General features: G+C 27.3%; 1 protein-coding gene across 18 annotated transcripts in view; it reads left to right on the plus strand.

Annotated features, from left to right (window-relative positions):
• LOC127068415 (longitudinals lacking protein, isoforms A/B/D/L) overlaps positions 1 to 23,183 on the plus strand; it is a 132,812-nt gene that overhangs the window by 72,021 nt on the left and 37,608 nt on the right. For 2 of the 18 annotated variants that reach the window (XM_051004579.1, XM_051004593.1), the window contains one exon: positions 140 to 466. The exons of 10 other annotated variants lie outside the window; for them this stretch is intronic. In XM_051004579.1, coding sequence (XP_050860536.1) covers positions 140 to 376 — 237 coding nt within the window. In that variant the 3' untranslated portion in view covers positions 377 to 466. Of the gene's footprint in view, positions 1 to 139; positions 467 to 6,427; positions 6,558 to 7,947; positions 8,209 to 9,000; positions 9,288 to 10,004; positions 10,022 to 12,048; positions 12,139 to 12,868; positions 13,172 to 20,248; positions 20,306 to 20,468; positions 23,140 to 23,183 lie in introns of those variants that run through there. 6 more of the 18 variants (XM_051004587.1, XM_051004589.1, XM_051004585.1 and 3 more) reach the window with 6 other exon arrangements.

Genomic DNA, 23,183 nt, shown 5'->3' on the forward strand with positions numbered 1-23,183 from the left:
AGAGAGGGGGAGAGAGAGAGGGAGAGAGAGAGAGAGAGAGAGAGAGAAATTTATTAATTAACTTTCGCGACTCGTCGAGAGTTAAAAAGAATTATTTCTTTTTCTTCTAAAATGGTCTCGTTGATTCTTTTTTTTTCAGATAGCGGGATCGACTCGAGGCAAGAATATTCCTCCTTACAACCAGATTACTTTATTCAGAATCGAGAACGTTTCGAAAGATATCAACGGCAGAAGGGTGGCTACCCTTGTCACAAATGCGGCAATCATTTTACATGGCGTAACAATCTTTATAATCATCTTAAATTCCAATGTGGCCAACTACCAAGATTCAATTGTCCTTACTGCTCCTATCGTACGAAACATGCATCGAATGTAAGATCCCATATACGTAGGATACATCCTCATGAAAAGGTCTACGTTGTCGATGTTTACTCGAATTATAATGATCAAAAGAAATGAACAATGATTATTGATTAGTTTTATTTAGAGAGAATGAGAGAGTGAGAGAGAGGGGGAGAGAGAGAGAGAGAAAGAGAGAGAGAGACTCCATAAAATGGATGATAAATATAATCCATTAATTCTAACAAATAGATTAGAAATATAATTTTATTATGATCAATTATCATCATTATCCATCATCATCATCATTGTCATCATCATGGTCATCTTCATCGTCATCGTCATCACCATCATCATTATTATTGTTATTATTATTATTATTATTATTATTATTATTATTATTATTATTATTATTATTATTATTATTATTATTATTATTATTATTATTATTATTATTATTATTATTATTAATATGATTATTAATTTTTTTTTCTATTTCACCCGATATATCCACATTTAACCCTAATCAGGATTCTTGGCTCATTTTAAAAATCTGTTATATCTTTTTCGAAACTTTCATTCGCTTTTCTTTTCTTTTCTTTCTTTCCTCAGGAATTACTTTTTAAAATCCAAAAGGAAAGAAAGAAAGAAAGAAAAAAAATATCAGCTGAAAGATTATAATTGATTTTTTAAATGATTTTGAAACTTTTTACATTTCCCTGTGCTCGTTGAAGAATTTATATTGTAATACAGGAATATTATGTATTGTTTTTTAAGTATAGAAATTATTAACGTTAATAGAATGTTTATGTAATTATTTGTAAATAAAACTGAATAGTTATATTTATTTATATATATATTATATACGTACGTTTATATATATATATATATCCTCGAGGAAGACGGGGGTAAAACATAAAAATGGAAAATGAGAAACACGAGACGTGACACAAATTGCATGTGTATACATATTAATTTATATAATATTACACACATACATGCTATAAATATTTTTGATGTACATATACATATCATATATATATATATATACACACACATATATTTTGTTCTTTTTTCTTGTTCTTTTTTGTTTTTAGAAAATTCCACGACGTACCTGGACAATAATGCAATGGGGGATAACAAATTGGCGGCAATGTAACAAGAATGCATTTAATGCATCTATCGAAACAACAACAATAAAAAATAATTACTCATTTTCGTGCAACAAGTTCCTCTGTACATTGGCCAACATGAAATTAAATAATTTAACAAGACAATTTAACAATTATTTAATATTCTAGAATAAGGGAAATAAATATAAAAAATTTATATATATATATTAATTATTTATATATATATATATATATATATATATATATATATAAGATATTTCAGAATAAATGGGAAATATTTTAAGGGTGACTCAAGTTGATCCAAATAATAAAAAATATCCCAATTGATATTGAAGTCAACCCTATAAAATATTTCCTATTTATTCGTGAAACATCTTGTATATATTTATATCTCATCAGAGAGAACTATGTATGTAATCGTTTTTTGCAATTGCAATCTTTTATTTATATTACATTATTTCGTTCGTATTAAACGTAATGTCGTTTTAATAAATTATCATAAATTTTTTGAGTAATGGAAGTACATATATATGTAAACGTTATTATATTATACACACATACATATATATGTCCTTTTCATGTATTTTAATTGTAATGTTAGATTCTTTTAGGATTCTATATCGATCGTTGTTCCATTTTTTCATATTTTTTATATCTATTTTTTTGGAACAATATTATTTTATTTCTAAATTGAATCTTCGATATTGATCGATCGTCATAATAATTATTCTATTAAAAAAAAAAAAAAAGAAAAAAAACAAGAAAAAGAAAGAAGAAGAGAAAAAGAAAAAAGAAAAAAAAAACTCTTTGGATATAAAAAATAATAATTTCGAGGTTGAAAACAAAATTTGTTCTTTATTTTTTCAGATTTCTACTTGAAACAAGCGAAGAAGTGCCCGAACAACTGTGGTAGGGTTTTTGTTCGCTATAACAACTTGATGAGGCACGTACATTATCATCGTTGCCAAGAGCGTAGATTCAAGTGTCCTCGGTGCGATTATCGATCGAAAAGAAAAAGTCACGTTTACAGGCATCTAAGGGAAGTACACAAGTGTGCTGATACGCATTGCATCGAACTGTGAATTGAGAATTTTCCGATCCGGTATATATATATGTGTGTGTATATATATATATATATATCCATTTGTTTTCTCCTTATACTTCTTTTTTTTCTTCTACTATTTCTTTTCCTTCTTATTTTTCTTCTTTTTATTACTTTGGATTACGAATAAAAAATAATCTTTTCTTTTTCCTTCACTTTTACGTTTACTTCATGAATCCTTTATAATTTTTATTTTTATGACCCCCTCCGTCCTACTCTATGTATAAATTTATACAATATTCTCAAATATTTGTTGACACGATCAACGACAATCATCAAAAATATTTCAAATTTGTCAGGAGATTTTTCATTGACCTTCTTTTTTAGGATCTGCCTTCTTCGAAATAATTCATAAACCAGCACCCGAATGATTATATATATATATATATATATATATATATATATATATATATACATATATATATATATATGTATATTTTTTTTTAATTAGAAAAATTAAGAAGAAAAAAAGAGGAAAGTAAAGAAAAAGAAATATAAGTCAGCGATGTAAATAGAACAAAAAAGAGACTGAAAAAGAAAAAAAAAAAGGAAAGAGAGAGAAAGAGAAAGAAACTAAATTGCAAAATTTGGAGTTGTCGACTGGGGTATCTCGATCTGACAGCAATGAAAGGAGTCCAGGTTAGAAAGAAGCTAGGAACAAGATACGAAAGCTCGTCGAGTCGGGTTTGGTGATGATAATTGGGATTGCACGTTTCGAAAGATCGTCGTATTTATTTATTACTCATTTGGGACTTTATCACTGACGCGAGAAAATTTTTTTGTTTGGATTTTTTACAGATGCCGTTATCGGTGTTAGCGATGGTAATACACGGTACGGACAAACGCTACAACTTGGTGCTTATCATCCTTGTCCAACATGCAATCGAACGTTCAAGCGAAAGAACAGTCTCAATAAGCATCTACTTTATGCTTGTGGTCAATATCCAAGATTCAAGTGTCCGTATTGTTGGTATCGTTGTAAGTTACGTAGTAACGTTTACAGACACGTCAGGACGAGTCATAAGAAACGCGAGGTCTATGCGACGGACGTTATCAAGAATCGTGATTACAGACCTTAAAAAGGGGAGGGATGGGAAAGGATAATTTTTTCGTTTTTCTCTTTTCAATTCCTTTTTCTTTTTCTTTTCCTTTTTCTTTCTCTAATTTATGCTCTCTGTCATTTTTCGTTTCTTTTCTCGTGTGTGTGTTTTTTTCTTTTTTTTTTATCCTTCTCACACAATCGGATTAGCTCGATAATCATTTTATAGATTTGTTTCTTTTATATATTATTACTTTTTTTTAATTTTATACTGATAATACTGATTGAATATTGTTAATAAAGAAAAGAAAAAAGGAACAAAGAAATGACAGGGAAGTGTATATATCGAAGAGAAAATTATCACGACGATATATCATTTTTTTTTTTTTTTATAAACGTGTACGATAGCAGAGAAAAATGAATTTTCTGTGTTCTCAGATTTCTATGTTCGAGTATTAATTTTTACAGATACATATTTTAATGACTGTCATTTAGTGAATCTCCTATATCAAAATTGTTCGAATATCTATAATTAGAAATGTACGTTTAGAAAATAGCTTCCTGGCAAGTGATAAATGAACGTCACATCGAGATACAAGAGAATCCACAAAGACTCGACTACGTTCTGTTTCCTTCTTTTTTTTCTTTTTCCTTTTTTCTTTTCTTTTTTTTTTTTTTTAATCCAAGTCCTATTAAAAATCGTTTAATTTATTAATAACAACAATGTCAAGGATAAAAGAAATAATATTAACTGCTGTACCAAATAGAAATGTTTCAAGACTGTACGTATTATATTGTGATGATAATAAAAAAGAACTTTATGTCGTACTAAAGAAAAAAAAAAAAGAAAAATAAGAAATAAATAAATGAATAAATAAAAAAGATACAAAAAAAGGAAAAGAAAAACAAAATAAAATATATAAGGATTCCTCGAGATCCCTTCGTTTCCTGTTCGGTAATAGAAATAATTATAAAGTGACAAGAATAAAAATAAATAATTATAATTGATTCAAACTCATTATAAAATAAATGTACATTTGTATATATACTTTGTTACTTATATAAATAACCATATATATATATATATATTCTTTTTTAGCTTATCACGATAAGCGTGTCACTAGAAATACGTTTCATTCTGTGTTTAATTTCTTTAAGCCGCATTTTAATCATTATGTATGTTTCTTTTAATTTTATTTCCTGCGAAAAAATAAAAATAATAAAAATGTTTCTACTTTGCAGGAGGATGATCCAGAGAATTATTTCTTTCTTCTTTTTTTTTCTTTTTTCTTTATTGATCGATTTTTAATGGATTATCGATCCTTGATAATTCATTAAAATTGTTTAGTAATATCGTCACAAATCATTTTGAAAATTTTTTAGTTTCTTTTCACCCCTCGTCCCTCATCCGATAATCGATCTTAATGACTTATTTTTTTTCTTATTTCCAGAGGAAGTACATCGTAACAAGAACTCAAAAATACATAGCAATACCACGATTGATAGAAAGGTTTCAATGTGCAAACTCTCTGTCAATAAGAGTTCTATGATCGTACATTAGAATTACGAATCTAATCAATCAACAAGATTTCAATATTCACATTGTTTGTATCGTTCTAAACAATGATCTACGTTCGACACATTCGAAAGATTCACGGGAAACTTTCGGTTTACCAACGTTGTCTCGCATACAAATCGTACAGAATTTATAACGTTTCTAAAATCTAAGCCTTCAAAAATTTGTCTTCATTTATTTTTCGATTTTTTTATTATTATTGTTGTAGTCGTCATCGTAGATTTTTTTTTGCTTTTTTATTTTTATTTTCCTTTCTTTTTTTTATTTCAAATCCTTAAGAATCAGTTATGTCTGATTGCAATTTATTTTTATCGGTTTATCCAAGTCGTTGTACGATCTTATCTTTCGATAAATAAACAAAAATTATTATTATTTATTTATTTATTTATTTTTTTTATTCGTTTTGAGAAAATTGTTTGCTTATAAAGAAACGACAATAAGACTTTTTTGCTTCGGCATCTATAAAAGTTTTTTACTTTTATTTTGTTTTTTTTTTACTCTTATTGTTATCGTACGTCGCGCTAATTTATTCCTTTTTCGTTTATTTATTTATTTATTTATTTATTTTTGTGTTCTTTCGTTATCTAAACTATGTGATCTTGCAGTATATTTCGGCTATAGAAGCATTAAGTCAAATATAACGGTGAGCATTATTTTTTTTAATCATTCAATATATTTATAGTTCCAATTATATATACTATAATTCCCATTTTATATATATATAATATATATATATATATATATATATATATATATATATATATATATATTAAAATATATCTGCATTTAAAATATCAAATATCATTAGATACTTATCACCTAATGTATATCTATAAATAATCACAGAATTTATCATCTAATATATATTCATAATTATTCTAGTTAAGAATCTGTCATTGTGTTTGTTTTTTTTTTCCCAACACATGTCTGCGAAAAGAATAAAAAGGAAAAAAAGAAAAATAAAACTTACAAATCTTTTCATTTTTTACAGGAGGATCAAGAAAGAAAATCTTTTAATTTTTTTGATCGATCATTTCGTAATCGTGAAAATCTTCTTTGAAATAATTTTTAATCGTTACAAAATTTTTTTTCTTTTTTTTTTCAATTTTTTTTTTCTATTCTGTATTTACTTTTTTTCTCTCTCTTTTATTTCCCTCTCCGTCCAATCTGACCTCTTTCTTCTTCTTCTTCTTCTTTCATGTGTCAATCTCAATGACCTGTTTTTTTTTTATTTCCAGAAGTATACCGTGCACGGATGTCAACGACACGTAGAAATTACAGGAATCCTAAGGGAAAGAAGTTTCAGTGTCCAAAATGTCCAAGTGCGTTCGTTCAAAAGGGTTCTTTGACTGCACATTTGAATTACGAATGCGGTCAAGCACCAAGATTTCAGTGTCCATATTGCACGTATCGTTCTAAGCAACGTTGTACCGTTTATAGACACGTTAGAAAGATTCACAAGAAATATGATGTCTATGCATTGGACATTGTCAAGAAGGATGCGTACAGACCTTGAGAAAACATTTTTTCTCTCTTCCATTACTTGTGAAAATTCGGTTCTTTTCGTGAAATTTATAATATCTTCTTCCTCTTATTCGTATTATTTTTTTTTTTTTTAAATTTTTGAAGGTTTATAACTTTTGTCATTATTATGAATAGTTCATGTAATTAATAATTGTACATATCTATGATTTTTTCAAAAGAAACTATTGTTTTTAAGCTGTGTTTTTTCTTTTTCTTTTTTTTTCTCTTTTTTCTTCTCCTATAATATATAAATAATAGGGTAATATATAAAAATTGGAAATTTGAGTCATGTGAAATGTAAAGTTTCGCGTTCTAATCTAGTCATCGAAAAATAAATATAAGATGGTTTAGAACATTGATGATTCAATAATGTATATATCCTAATGACGAATTGTTAAGATTGTGTAATTTATTTATTTATTTATTTTTTATAAGTTCATCAGAACCTCTTTTTAACTTATCCTGGTGTTTTAAAAGATTCTTTTTAAAAAATCGTTCAATCAATTTATATTCCAATGTAAGTAAGAATGTATTATTAATTGCATTACCAAGTAAATATATCTCAAGACTGTACGTATTCTATTATAATAATATTTAATAAAATGGGTTATATATTATATAAGAAAAAAGAGGATTCCTCGAGATTGTTTTGTCTCCTTGTTTCCTAATAAATAATGGGACCCTATTGTGAAAAGAAAAATAAATATTCATAATGATTTAAACAATTACGATTAAATGCACCTTTTCTATATATAAATATATATAAATATATATATATATATGTATATATATATATATGTATATACAAATATGTATATATGTATCTTTTATTAACATAATAGCAACTTTTTTGACAATACAATATGTGTCTAATCGTTAGATATATACATATATATGCTGCACCAAAAATTAATCATTCTGTTTATTTTCCAGCTATGGTAATTCTCAGATTATGTGATTTTGATCGAAGATTCTCCTATTTGCACGATAATCGTTAAAAATCTCGGCGGAAAGGGAGATGGATCAACAACAACAAGAAAAAAAAAAGAAAAAAGAAAAAGAAAGAAAAGTATTTCCTTCTTTTTTTTTTGATTTCTTTTTTTTTTTTTTTTGATCCTTTTAGAACCGCGAAATGTTTAAATATGGTTAAAGAAATCATAAAACGATTATCTTAAAGTTCCTTTGATTTTTAATCCAAATGTCAATCTCAATGTTTCTTTCTTTTTGTTTTCAGAAGTGAAACATGAACAGGAGACAAAGACCCTAAGTTCTTTCATGAATGTTAAAATGAAAAAGTATCCATGTCCAAAATGTCTAAGTACTTTCGTTAAGAGGCATGATTTGGATAGACACTTGAAGTATGAATGCGGTCAGGCACCAAGATTTCAGTGCCCTTATTGCAGTTATCGCGCTAAACAACGACAAAATGCCTATAGCCACGTTCGAAAAGTACACAAGAAAAGTGAGGTCTATACTATAGACATTATCGACAATAGTATGTACAAAATCTTGAGGACTCATTTTTTTCTTCCAACTTGTGAAAATTTGTTTCTTTTCCCTCGTTGTTTTTATTTTTTTTTCCTCCCTCCTTTTCTTTCGTCTTTGCTGTCTTTTCTCTACTTCTTTTGTCCACTCTGTTCTTTCTTTTTCTTTTTCTTTCTTATTTTGTTCTTTTGCTCCAAATTTATATAACCCGATTATTAGTTACTGTTTTTCTCGATCCTTTTTCTTCCTGTTTATTTTGTTTATTTATTCATCTTTTTTTCTTTCTTTCGTGTACTTACTTCTCTTTGACAGTTTTCAACGTTAACACGATATCAAATATGTAAAGACTTAATAATTTATAAACAAATCTGATTGAACTTTTTCCCGAATAAGACGATTTCATCTTTGGACAAACGATTAATTATCGATCATACGTTATCGGTCAGATTTTCTTAAAATCGATTCAAAGAATAATTCGTTACGCGTTAATCGTTGAAATCTTCGTCGAGGAAATAGAAATGAACAGAAGTTTCTTTTTTTTTCTTTTTTACTAAGCAACAAGATCGATCGAAAAAAAAAAATATATATATATATATATATATTTATCTTTTTTTTATTTGCTTGAACCTTTAAGAGAGTCGCGGAGAAAGAAAAAGAAAGAGAAAAAAAAAGAAATTGAAAAGACCTTTTTCGAACTGTTTAAAATTGTTTAAATCTTCGTAAACGGTTCTCTTTTTGTAAATTGTTTTTTTTGTCTTTATCAATGCCAATCTCAATGATCTATTTCTTTTTTAATTTTCAGAAATACACAATGCCGAAGAGTCAAGGGCCAAGAGGAAATATGCTAAGGGTGAACGGTTTTGGTGTTCACAGTGTTCAAGAGTATTCTGTAAGAAACAAGATCTTACTAGACACTTGGTGTATGAATGCGGTCAGGCACCAAGATTTCAATGTCCTTATTGCAAATATCTCACTAAACAACGACAAGGCGTTTATAAACACATTAGAAACGTACACAAAAAGACTGAGGTCTATACGTTCGACATTATCACTAGTCGTGTGTACAGACCTTAAAGATAAATTCTTATTCTTCTATTTTTTGTTTTAAACTCGTAAAAAGTTTATATAATTTTTTTTTTTTTTTTTTTTTTCGTTACAAACGATAACCAATAGATGTTGTTATTATTCTCATAATTATAATTATTATTGTGATAATTATTATTTATCTATTTCCTTTGCTTGTCTTTATCTTTTTCATTTTTTCAATTCTTCAAGGAAACGTAGTAAATCAGGATACATTACACTACTTGCTTTTGTTTAGATCAATTATGATTACATAGGAAAATATCATTGTATTCACGATGACAATTATTTATAAATAAAATGTTATTTTACATGTACGTTCTAATTAATTAAGGGATCGAACTAATGGATATAACGTAATATATTTTATATACCTTAATCATGAAATAACTATCAATGAATTAATTATTCATGTTCATGTATCCGAATCATATTTTATCGTAGGTTATTTACGATCCTTCGAAAAATATCTTTTGTCATACGTCGAGTATTGCAATCCTTCTCGATGAGATAGAAATAAATTATTAGGAATTATATAAGCTTGATCTTTGAGAATTGTTAAAAAGGGAAAAAGAAAGAAAATAAAAAAGAAAAAGAAAATAAACAACAGCTTGGAAACGGTTCTAATCGTTCTAAACAATTATCCTAAATTTGTCTTTCTCTGTTTTTATTTTGTCTTTTTAAAATATCAATCTCAACGAGTTACTTTCTTATTGTTTTCAGAGGAACAGGATGGCAAAGAGTCAATGGACCATGGGATATACACGAGTTGTTGCAGAAAAAAGTTTCTGTGTCCAAAGTGTCCAAGTACTTTTGGTTACAAGCATGATTTGAATAGACACTTGAGTTACGAATGCGGCCAGGCACCAAGATTTCAATGTCCTCATTGCCGTTATCGAACTAAGCAACGACATAACGTTTATAGTCACGTTAGAAACAAGCACAAGAAACGTGATGTTTATGCGGTAGACGTTATCAGTTATCGCGTGTATAAACCTTGACCGACACGTTCTTATTTTTTCTTCTTTTAATTTCTATTTTTTCTCTTTCTTTCTTTCTTTCTTTCTTTCTCTCTTTCTCGTTTCTTCTATTCTTTTTTTTCTTTTTTTTAATTTTTACTCGATTATTATATATCGTTCTTCTTACTTATTGTTATTATTAATTATTAATAATTACTTAATTATTGGTAATTAATATTATTATTAATATTATTATTAATGCTTCTCTATTGTTTCTCTTTGAAAAATTCTTCAGATCATGTTAAACTATTAAACGTTAAATTGTTCGATTGCAATTATTTAAGAAATGTAACATATAAAATTTATAAATCAATGTACTCTTACGTTAATACATATGTAATAAGTTAATCAACTTAACGGATAATAGAATATATTTTTTATAAATGAACGATTAAGTATCGATGAGAAGTTATAGTTCTGACGGAGTTTCTGATTTTTTTGGAACATTTTTTCGAGGATCTATTGTTACCCGTTAGTCGTTGCAATTTTTGCCAATGATGCAGAAATAAAAAAAGTTTTCTACGAATATTAACCCAAAGAGATTTTATTTTTTATATTTTCTTTTTTTTTTTTTATTTTCTTTTGGATTGATTGCGAAAAAATACAACAATTTTGCAATGATTTAATCATTCCAGTCAGTTATCGTAAATTTCTTTTGTTTCTTTTCTTTTTCCTTCTCTCAATATCAAATTTGAATGAGTTGCTTTTTTCTTGTTTCCAGGAGTCAAAGGTCAATAGAAAATATGCGAATAGTAGAAAGAAAAATTTTCGGTGTTCAAAATGTTCATATATTTTTCAGTTATAAGTATAATCTGAATATGCAATTGAGTTAGTAGTGCAATTGTAATTAGTAACTCTGTGTGCAAATTATAAGGACACGTTTTTTCTTTTTTTAATTTGTGACAAATTTTCTTCTCTCTCTCTCTCTCTCTCTCTCTCTCTCTCTCTGTTACTAAAAATTTATACCCGTTTATTATAGTTTTTATTATTAATATTATTACTATACTTCTTCATGCATTTTTTTATTTTCAAAATTTTCTCGACGCAGTATATTAAACTACGAATATTATTCATTTATTTATATTTGTTTATTTAAGTTAGGTGAAATGTAATATTTATAAAGACTTAATTATGTATAAATCGATGTATTCTTTCACACACATACACACACACATATATATACATATACACGCATATATGTAATATACTGGAATGAACTTTCCGAATAATCGAATATATTCTCTGTAGCTAAACGATTAACTATCAGTCGAGTTAAGTATTTGTATTTACTTACTTACTTACTTACTCACTTACTTATTTACTTACTTACTTACTTACTTACTTACTTACTTACTTACTTACTTACTTATTTACTTATTTATTTATTTATTTATTTATTTATTTATTTATTCATCTATTTATTCGATCACAGGGTTTTATCGAAGAACCCGTTTGTTATACTTTTAATCGTTGAAATCTATGCCCGATATGCAATAGAATTACAAATGTTTCTACTTTTGCAAGAAGATCGATCAAAGAAATTCTTTCTGTGATTTGATCTTTGAGAATAATGAAAAAAAGAAAAGAAAAAAAAAGAAAAGGAAAAGAAAAGAAGAAAAAAGAAAACACAGCTCAAATAAAAGACAGCTAAAAAAAAAAGCTTTAATCATCCCAAATCAATTATTTGTAAATTTTTTTTTTTTTATATTTCTCAATCACAATGATTTGCTTTTTTTCTTGTTTTTCAGAAATACAAAATGTCCAGGAGGAGTCAAAGGTCGACATGAAATGTAGCAGTGGTGGTTGGAAGAAAGAATTTCGGTGTCCAAAGTGTCCAAGTACGTTCGGTTATAAATATGATTTGAATAGGGACTTTAGTTGCAATTGTAGTTAGACCGCATTAAAAAATTCAATATTGTTATTAAAAAATTTGAAATAAAGAATACAGACATGTCCTACAAGTTGATAAGAAACATGTGATATATATATATATATATATATATATATATATATATATATATATATATGCGATGGACGACGTTATTATTAATCGCGTGTAGAAAATTTTAAGACATACTTTATTCCTTCCAACTTGTAAAATAAAAATGTGTTTCTTTTTACTTCTATTTTTCTTATTTCAAAGGAAGAAATTTATGATCGATTATTTTTATCATTAAAATTATTATTATTCTTGTTGTTGTTATTACTGTTGTTGTTATTGTTGTCGTTGTCGTTGTTGTTGATGTTGTTACTATTATTTTGTTATTATATTTTTTTAAATGTTCGTCCACGTTATATTAAATGATGAATTATTTATTATTGACAAATAACAGTATTATTATCACTATAATTATTATTATTGTTTTCTTTTATTTTATCTATTATTATTTTATTTTACTTTTAATGAAAAAAAAACCGAGAAGAGAGAGGCGAGAAGGCGTTTAGATATTTACAATTTTTCTTTCTTTTTTTTTTTTCTATATAAGGTTCAACAGGCGCGTTTAAAACATATTCGTCCGCAAATTTGTAATCTTTTAAATGACTTGCTATTTTTTTTTTTGTTTCCAGAAGTACATCAAGCCCAGAACACAAATAAGTGTCGGACACGTGCGAATGACGAGAGAAAGAAGATTCAGTGTCCAAACTGTCCAAGTGCTTTCGTTTATGAACATTGTCTATCTAGACACTTGAAGTACGAATGCGGTCAAGCACCAAGATTTCAGTGTCCTTATTGCATTTATCGGAGCAAACGAAGATGCAACGTCTATAGCCACGTACGAAAATTGCACAAGACTCATGATGTCTATGCGATCGATATTGTCAATAATTGTGTATTTAAACCTTGAGGACGATACATATTTTTTCTTCCAATTTGTGAAAATTTATTTTCTTATCTTCTTTTTCTTTTTCTTCTAATTTTTTTTTTTTTTTATTATTTCCTTTTTTTCCTCTCTCACCATCCTGCAACCCCATCCACCAATAATTTATACTGGATTGTTATCGTTACTATTAATTTTTTTTTTCATTACCTTTTTATTTTATTTTTTTTTTACACATTTTTTTCTTCCTTTAATTTTTTGTTATTTCTTTTTTTTCAACACTTTTAACGACCAACTACGTTAAGCTATTTATATATATATATATATATATATATATATATATATATATATATATGTATGTATGTATGTATGTATGTATAAATGTATGTATATATACTATTCAACATTTCAATTAAGCTAATGTAATGCGTAAGAGTTTTGATACATAACAAAGTTATTTATTTTTGTCATATGAAAAAATGGAAAGGAGACGTGTAAATATTTGAAAATACTACAAATTAAATGATATAAAGCGACGATCGTTTTAAAAAAAAATTTTGTACATGAATGACAACAGGTCTTTTTTCCTTTTTTTAATCTTTTTGGAAATCAATATGCAATAAAAATATCTGCAATCTTTTTCTCTCTTTTCCTCTTTCTCTCTCTCTCTCTCTCTCTCTTTCTCTTTTTCTTCTTTTTTCATTTTTGTACATAGATAATATTTCTGTTCTCATTATTGGTACGATTACAGAATATTTAAAAAGTGTTGCACTTGGTCTCTTTTCTTTTTTTATTTGTCTTCATTATCTGGGCTTCATCGTGTCATAGTAATTCAATCCACACAAATTATACATGAAATCAAAGATAACGAAGAGGAGTGAGCATTGATCTTTTGTTTACAATATATAATATTACAATTAATCGATCTTTTCAATAATATTAAAAATTAGAAGTAATTAGTTACTATTTCATCATGTTTCAGCAAATGACAATTCTCGATAATTAAATAGATTCGATCGAAGATCTTATTGTTACAAATTAATATTATCGAAATCTTTGATTGATAAAAAAAAAAGAGAGAGAGAGAATGTGAGAGAGAGAAACAATCTTAGAAACACAAATGTTTTACCAATTAATTTGCACTATAATCGATCAAAAGACAAATGAATGAATTACTTTGATCGATTCATTAGTAGAATCTCATAAATAGAATTTAGGATCGTTTAATCATTGAAGAACTATCGATAATTTAATTCTTATCGTTAAATATCGAATCTGAATGGATTGCATTTATTTTGTTTACAGAAAAGCTGCGTGATCAGCCAGAGTCACAGAAAAAGAAAATAAAAAAATATTTTCAATCGTTCGTTTATGAATAAATGTAATTTTGTATATATCATATGTATTTTGGTACCAACATAATATTATCACGAACATTCCGGATAATGTAAATATATACTTTCTATAACTAAACTTTTGAATATTAATGGGAATTTAATTTATCACTGTGCGCTTTTATATGTTCCAGCTACATTAATTTTCAATAATTGAGAGTATCGATCGGAGGTGATACCATCGTTACTGTTTAATCGTTGAAGTATATCCTGAACAAAAAAAAAAGAAAAGAAAGAAAGAAAAAAGAAGAAATAACATTTTTTCTACATTTACAGAAGGATTTTTTTTTTGTTTCTTTTTTTTTCTATCTTCCTCTCTCTCTTTTCCCTCATTTCTACAATATGACCAATAATAATCATTGATCTGAATTATTTTTGTTTCCAGAATTACATCGTCTATGGGGATCTTAAAAATCATAAGGAGAATTCGTGATCGTTAAGGGAATAATGTTCCCATGTTGAAATTGTCCAAATGCGTTCGAACAAAAGCTTAGCCTAACTATGCTTTTGAAGTTCGCATGCGGTCAAATACAAAAATTTCAATGTTATTACTGTTCACGTTCTAAGTATCTATCTAATCACGTATAAAATAGAAAAAATAAGTTTGACGTGGTTCGATGTGTTTGATCTAGCTTTTGATCGAATTGTTTGATCTAGCGTCTCAATGTTTCCTTTAAAAATCTTAGTCTATCGATATTTAATGTTAATTTATATTAAATTTTATGTTGATTTTTTTCTTTCTCTTTATCTTTATTTCTATTGCTGTTAATTTGTAATTAATTGCGGAATAAAGAGAAATCCCAAATATCATCATCATTATTATTATTATATTGATATATATTTTTTTTATATGTCTAAGAAAAAAGATCAATTAGAAACTCCATCGTTATTATCGGTTTTGGATTGCCCTTAAAGTTCGCGTTCGATTTGTCTTCGAGTGAGACAAAAAAGAACTGGATGGGAATAATTAAATTAGAAAAATAAATATTTATTATACATTATAAAACAGCTTTAATACTTTTTCATATACGTATCGATGCATATACGAAGAAACGACAATGAATTTTTTGAACGACGTAATATATATATATTTTTTTTTGTAGTTTAAGGGTTAAGGGTTAAAGGTATTAATAAGAATTAGCCGTTCCTTTTTTACGTTAATTCTCAACAATTATTACTAATATCTTTACCAAACTAATACCTTAACTTAGTCAGTACCTTCCAGCGACAAACTACAAAAATCACGATTTGTCCAATCGAATTACACTTTACGATCCGATACAAATTACAAACATTTATTGATCCTATCCAATATCAATTAAAAGCTTGATCATAAAATACGAATTACATTGTACAAATCGTGATCAATGATTTCTAGTGTTAAACACTTCCCTTTCCTACATTAATTAGTACGATTAGAATTATAAAAAGTCGGATTAAAAAAAGGGATGAGAAAGGAAAAAAACAAGAAAGAAATTGAACAAAACAAGTAAATAAAATTTTGTTTATACTTCGCAGGAATATCGATCGATAGAAAATCTTCGTTCGGTCGATTCTTCGATACAGAAAGAAATGCTGTTTAGGAAAGAAAAAGAAAGAGAAAAAGAATAGAAAAACGTTTAATCATAAGATAAGCAATTATCTTAAAGTTATTTGTTCTCATTCTAAACGTCCAAAATCAATGACTTGCTTTCTTCTTGTTTTCAGAGATATACCATGTCCAGGAGCAAAAGGTCAAATGGAAAAATGGTACGAGTGCAATGAGGAAAAGTTTTCAATGTCCACACTGTGCAAATGCGTTCGTTCATAAACGTGGTCTGAGTAGACACTTGAATTACCAATGCGGTCAGACACCAAGATTCCAGTGTCCTTATTGCAGTCATCGCACTAAGATTCGAAGCCACGTCTATAGACACATACGAAACATACACAAGAAACATGAGGTCTTTACGGTCGACGTTTTTATGAATTGTTTGAACAAACCTTGAGGATGCATCTTCTTTTATTATTTTTTTTTTTATTTATTATTTTTATTTTTTTCTATTTTTTTTTGTTTGTTTTTTCATATGCATTCTCAGTCTCTATTTCTTTCAAAATTTATACGCGATCATAAGATATTATTATTTTTATTATTATTACTAGTTTTATTATTGTCATTATTCTAATTTTTTTATTTCTTTTATTTTATATATATATATATATATATATATATATATATTTTCTTATCATCAAAATTTCTTCGATACATATTAAACTACAATCATTATTCATTTACTTATAGGAATTTATTTCATAAAAGCACAATGTGAAAGCTTATAAATACTCAATCATTTATAAATAAATGCAATCTTACATACATATATATACACATATATGTATATACGTATTTAATCGCATGTTATTTCTCAGACATTGTTAGTTTCATCATAAATCTCTCGTTAGAAGTCTTTCTGTGGTAAAAAAGAAAAAAAAATAAATATGTTTTCACCTTACATAGGGTGATGAAAAAAGAAAATCTTTATTTTCGCTCGATTCGATCCATCTGAATGGATACTTATTTAGAATCGTTGTGATAATCGATTATCGTAAATTTCCTTGTTTTTTTTTTTTCTTTCTTCTTACCCATCTCCTTCCTAGTCTTCCTCAAGTCTAATATCAATAACTTATTTTTCTTTTTCTTTTCAGATTAATATACCATGATTCGAGAGTCAGACATCTATAGCACTGATTCTTTAACGAAACAGTCCATGTTTCAAATTGTCTATAATAAATCAAGACACTTGAAATACGGAGTGCAGTCGGCCATCAAGATTTCTGTTATCGCGTTAAATAACATTTATTATCATTTATCGAAGCATACACAAGTAAACTGAAATCTCTATTTACAGGCTTTATCAATAATTTAAGTCTGAAAATCTCGATGCATTCTTTTTTCGTCCGTTTAGCAAAAATTTCTTTCTCTTTTTTCAATCACTTTTTCAAAATTTATATCCGATTATTATAATATTTTCTTTTCTTTTCTTTCAAAATTGTTTCAACACACGTTAAATTACGCTCGTTATTGGTTAACGCATTTTGATTTATTTAAGTTAAATAAAATGCAAAATTTTTTTATATAGACTTAATTATTTATAAATAAATGTACCCTTACGTATAATTTTTAATACGTACGTGATAAGATGAGTGACAAATTCGTATGACTTAAATATATTTTTTGTAGCTCAATTTATTTTTTTTTCTTTTTTTTTTTTTGATTAAGTTATCGTGTCAGATTCTGTGAATTTTGATCGAAGATCTCTCTCTCTCTCTCTCTCTCTCTCTCTCTCTCTGTGTTTCTATGTTAATGTGAACAAATAAATATCCTTTTTTTACTTTACAGGAGGATCAAGAAAGAAAATCTTTATTTTCGTTGATCCTTTAGAATCGCAGAAAGCTGCGTTTAAAATCGTTTTATTTCTTTCTGTTCCTATTTCCAATTTTAATGACTTTGTTTCTTTTTATTTTCCAGAGGTACAAGATGACCAGCAGTCAATGACACTAATGTATTACACCGATACTAAAAGGATAAAGTTTCCATGTCCAAAATGTTTAAGTACTTTTGTTAAGAAATGTGATTTGAATAGACACTTGAAGTACGAATGCGGTCAAGCACCAAGATTTCAATGTCCTTATTGCTCTTATCGATGTAAGCAACGGTGTAGCGTTTATAGTCATGTTCGAAAAATACACAAGAAACGTGATGTCTATACGATGGATGTTACTTGTAATCGCGTTTACAAACCATGAGAACATGATCTCTGCTTTTCTTTTTTTTTATTTTGTGATTTTTTCTTTTAAATCGTAAACACTTTTTCTTCTCTCTCTCTTTCTCTTGCTTTGAAAATTAATATAGCTGATAATTAAGTATCGTTATTAGTATTATTTATTAGTATTATCATTAATATTATCGTTAGTATTATTATTACTATTATGTTTTTATTTCTTTTATATTTGGTCCTTTTTTTCTTCTTTCTTTCTCCATCTTCTTCTTCTTCTTCTTCTTCTTCTTTTCCTCAATTAAAAATTCTCTCAAACGCAACGTGTCAAACAGCAACGTAGATTATTCGTTTACATACCCTGTATTAATTTATTTTAAGTCATGCACAATGTAATATCTATATCGAAAATTATTTATAAATAAATATGTTTTTGCGTATACGTTTCAATGCACATGTAATAAACGAATGAACTTTCCGAATATAACCCGATATATTTTCTTTGATTAAACGATTATGCGATCGATGATAATTCGTTGCACTATGTTTTATCTTTTCACGTACAATGTCGCTTGTGTTAGATTTTGTGACTTGGATCGAACAATTACTAATTCGACGTTTAATCTGCGAAACGAAAACGAGAAAAGAAAATAAGAAAAAAAAAAGAAATAAAAAGCAAGAAAAAAGGAAAAAGAAAGATGAAATCAAACATAAAAAAAATTATTTTAATTTGCAGAAGGATCCAAAAAGAAAATCATTATTTTGTTCGATCCATCAGACTCACGAAATATTGGTTAGAATCATTTAATCATTATTTTTAATCATAAATGATTATATTCAAATTTTTTTTTTCTTTTTCCATTCTTTCTATCCTATCCTCTTTCTCTTTCTCTCTCTCTCTCTCTCTCTCTCTCTCCACTGAAGATTAATTTCAATGATTTGATTTTTTTTTTATTTTTTCTTTTGTTACAGAAATACTTGGTGACGTGGAGTCAAAGACATTAAGCTATTCGGTTAATTTTAGAAAAAAAAAATTTCCATGTCCGAAATGTGTAAGAACTTTCGTTCGGAAATGTGATTTGGGTAGACACTTGAAGTACGAATGTGGTCAAGCACCAAGATTTCAATGTCCTTATTGCTCTTATCTATCTAAGCAACGGAGTAGCGTTTATAGTCATGTTCGAAAAATACACAAGAAACGTGATGTCTATACGATGGATGTTACTTGTAATCGCGTGTACAAACCATGAGAACATGATTTCTGCTTTTCTTTTTTTTTTATTTTGTGATTTTTTCTTTTAAATCGTAAACACTTTTTCTTCTCTCTCTTTCTCTTGCTGTGAAAATTAATGTAGCTGATAATTAAGTATCGTTATTAGTATTATTTATTAGTACTATCATTAGTATTATTGTTTGTATTATTAATACTATTATTTTTGGATTTTTTTTTTATATTTGGTCCTTTTTTGTTCTTCTTTCTTTCTCCTGCTTCTTCTTCTTTTTCTTCTTCTTTTTCTCACTTAAAAATTCTTTCAAACGCAACGTGTCAAACAGCAACGTAGATTATTCGTTTACATACCCTGTATTAATTTATTTTAAGTCATGCAAAATGTAATATCTATATTGACAAATTTTTATAAATAAATATATTTTTACTTATACGTTTCAATGCACATGTAATAAACGAATGAACTTTCCGAATATAATCCTATATATTTTCTTTGATTAAACGATTATGCGATTGATGATAATTCGTTGCAATGTGTTCTATGTCTTCACCTACAATGTCGCTTGTATTAGATTATGTGAAGTTTTTATCGAAGAATTTCTTGCTCGACGTTTAATCCGCGGAACGAAAACGAGAAAAAAAATAAGATGAAAAAAGAAATAGAAAGCAAGAAAAAAGAAAAAAATATAGTAAGTAAGAAAAAAAGAAAAAAAATATGAGACTAAACATAAAAAAATCTCTTTAATTTGCAGGAGGATCCAGGAAGGAAATCATTATTTTGGTCGATCCATCAGAGTCACGAAATATTGGTTAGAATCATTTAATCATTATTTTCAATCATAAATAGTAATTTCAAAATTTTTTTTCTTTTTCCATCTTTCTGTTCTATCCTCTTTCTCTCTCTTTCTCTCTTTCTCCACTGAAGGCTAAACTCAATGATTTAATTTCTTCTTTTTTTTTCTTTTGTTACAGAGATACACTATGACGTGGAGTCAAAGACGTTAAGCTATTCCGTCACTTTTAGAAGAAAAAAGTATCCATGTCCGAAATGTGTAAAAACTTTCGTTCAGAAATGTGATTTGGGTAGACACTTGAAGTACGAATGCGGTCAAGCATCAAGATTTCAATGTCCTTATTGCAATTTAAGATCTAAGCAACGACAAAATGTCTATACTCACGTACGAAAAATGCATAGAAAACGTGAGGTCTATACGATCGATGTTGTCAATTGTTGTGTGTACAAACCATAAGGACTCATCTTTTTTTTCAAACTCGTGAAAATTTCTTTCCTTTTTTTCTTTTTCATTTTCTTTCTCTCTCTTTCCGTCTCACAACTTCTCGCTCTCTTTTTCCAGAATTTATGTTCTATTTATTAAATGTTATTATTATTGTTGTTATAGTTGTTGTTGTTGTTGTCATTTTGCTACATTTTTTCAGATTTTTTTTCGTTTTCCTTTTGTTTTTTTTTTTTTTATTTTTTTATTCAGAATTTTCTCAACCCACAACAGTCACACTACGTCCGTTATTTATTCACCTTATATTAATTTATTGAAATCATGTAAAAGTGTAATGTCCATAAAGAACAATCATTTACAAATAAATGTATTATTATGTACGTACTATCACGTTTCAATGGATATATAACAAATGATTTAATTTTCTGAAAAACCCAATATTATTATTTTTTGTAATCGATTGCCTAAGTGAAAAATTCATCGTCTCTGTGTGTTTGTATGTAACAAACTAAACGTATCATTTCCGAAACTTTGTAACTTAATATATTTTTTGTTGAAACGTTGATCGTCAAAAATTTCTTTTCGGGACAAAAACAAAAACAAGAAAAAAGAAACAGAGAGAAGAAATACAAATATAGATTAAAAAAAAAAAGATAAAATAAAATAAGAATATTTCAATGTTTTAAAAATTTACTTTTTAGAGCAAGAAAAAAAAAGAATAAAATCCTAGTTTGATCGATTCTTTGAACAGACGAAAAAGGTTCTGTTTAGAATTAAATTATAAACGTAATCTCAATATACATTTGAGGTTTGGATGAGGTCAGGCATCAAGATTTCAATGTCCTTATTGATGTTATCGCGGTAAACAACGATGCATCATATATAGACACGTACGAAGGTGTTACTTGAGGTCTATACGGTAATATACGGTAATAAATGTTATCAGTAGCAATGTGTATAAACCTTAAGAAGATATTTTTTATTTTTTATCTTCTTTTTATATTGTTATCTTTTTCGTTTTATTTCCTTCCTCAAAATCTGTATCGAATTGTTGGACGTTGTTGTCGTTTTTTTATTTATTTTTTTCTAGTCTCTTTACTTTCTCTTTCTTTTCTATTCCTCAAAATCCTTTAACATGTTAAACATGATTTAACATATTAAAACTATGAATATTATTGATTTACTTGTATCGATTTATTGAAGTAATATAAAATATGATAATTATATAAGACTGGATACTATACAAATAAATTTATTCTTATGCACACACACAAACACATATGTTTAGATGCATATATAATAAGGTACAATTGGTTTATTTATCGAATTGTCTTTTTATTTTTCTAGACTTTTGCGAGTTCGATATTTTTATCGAAGAGAGAAAAAATTTTCTCTCTCTTTTTTTTTTGTTCCTTACAATGCTAATCTAGATGATTTATTTTTTTCTTGTTTCCAGAAGCGTATCAAGGATCAACAAGGATCAACAAAAAGTTTCCACGTTCAAACTGTTCAAGAGCGTTCAATCAGAATCCTAATAATAAATGAAATTTCTCTAATTTTTTCTTTTATTATTATTATTATTATTATCGTTAATGAATCTTCAAATTTCCTTTTTTTTTTCTCTTAAATCATGTATAAATCATAGCTCTGATCGAGATCAAAATTATTATTATTTCTTTCTTGTCCATGAGAAATTAATTGGGAAAGATGAACAAGTTTAATGCAGATAAATGACAAGAGATTTTTTTCTTCTTTGTTTCTTCTTCGATTGCGAATAAAAATATTTATAATCTTCTTTTTCTATCTTTTTTACTTTCGTTTGTTTCACGTGTGAATTTTTCTTAATTTCAATTTCTTTTTTAAAGTAGTTAAACGTTTTAATATTGTTGGAATACAGTTGGAATTGAACAGTATATTTAATCGTACGTTGTTTAAATCTTTAGAAAAAGAAAGATAGAAGTAAAAATTTTTGAGTAGTATGATTAATCCTTGTAACATACTAATTAATCATCACCGTTGTCCTCGTTGTTGTCATCATCATCACCATTATCATCATTGTTATCATTAAATAGTTGTTCGTTTCTTCTCTTTGTTCCATTCTTTCGACGAAAACTAATCTCAATGACTTGTTTTCTTATTGTTTCCAGAAATAAATCATGATCAGGAGTCAAGCACGCGTAAGACCGATGGCACCAATGTTAGAAAGAAAAGGATTCAATGTCCAAAATGTTCAAGATCATTTTTTTATGAGCATAGACTTTCTGCTCATTTGCATGAATGCGGTCAGACATTAAAATATCAGTGTCCCTATTGCCGTTATCAACATAAGGTTCGAGCCGACATCTACAAACACGTACAAAAAAAGCACAAAAAAAAAGAGGTTTATGCGATGGAGATCGATAGGAACGGTGCGTAGAAAGATCCTGAGAATAGATCATTTTTTTATTTTTTT

Source organism: Vespula vulgaris, chromosome 13, assembly GCF_905475345.1.
Source record: "Vespula vulgaris chromosome 13, iyVesVulg1.1, whole genome shotgun sequence".
In the NCBI taxonomy this organism is placed as follows: Eukaryota; Metazoa; Arthropoda; class Insecta; order Hymenoptera; family Vespidae; genus Vespula; species Vespula vulgaris.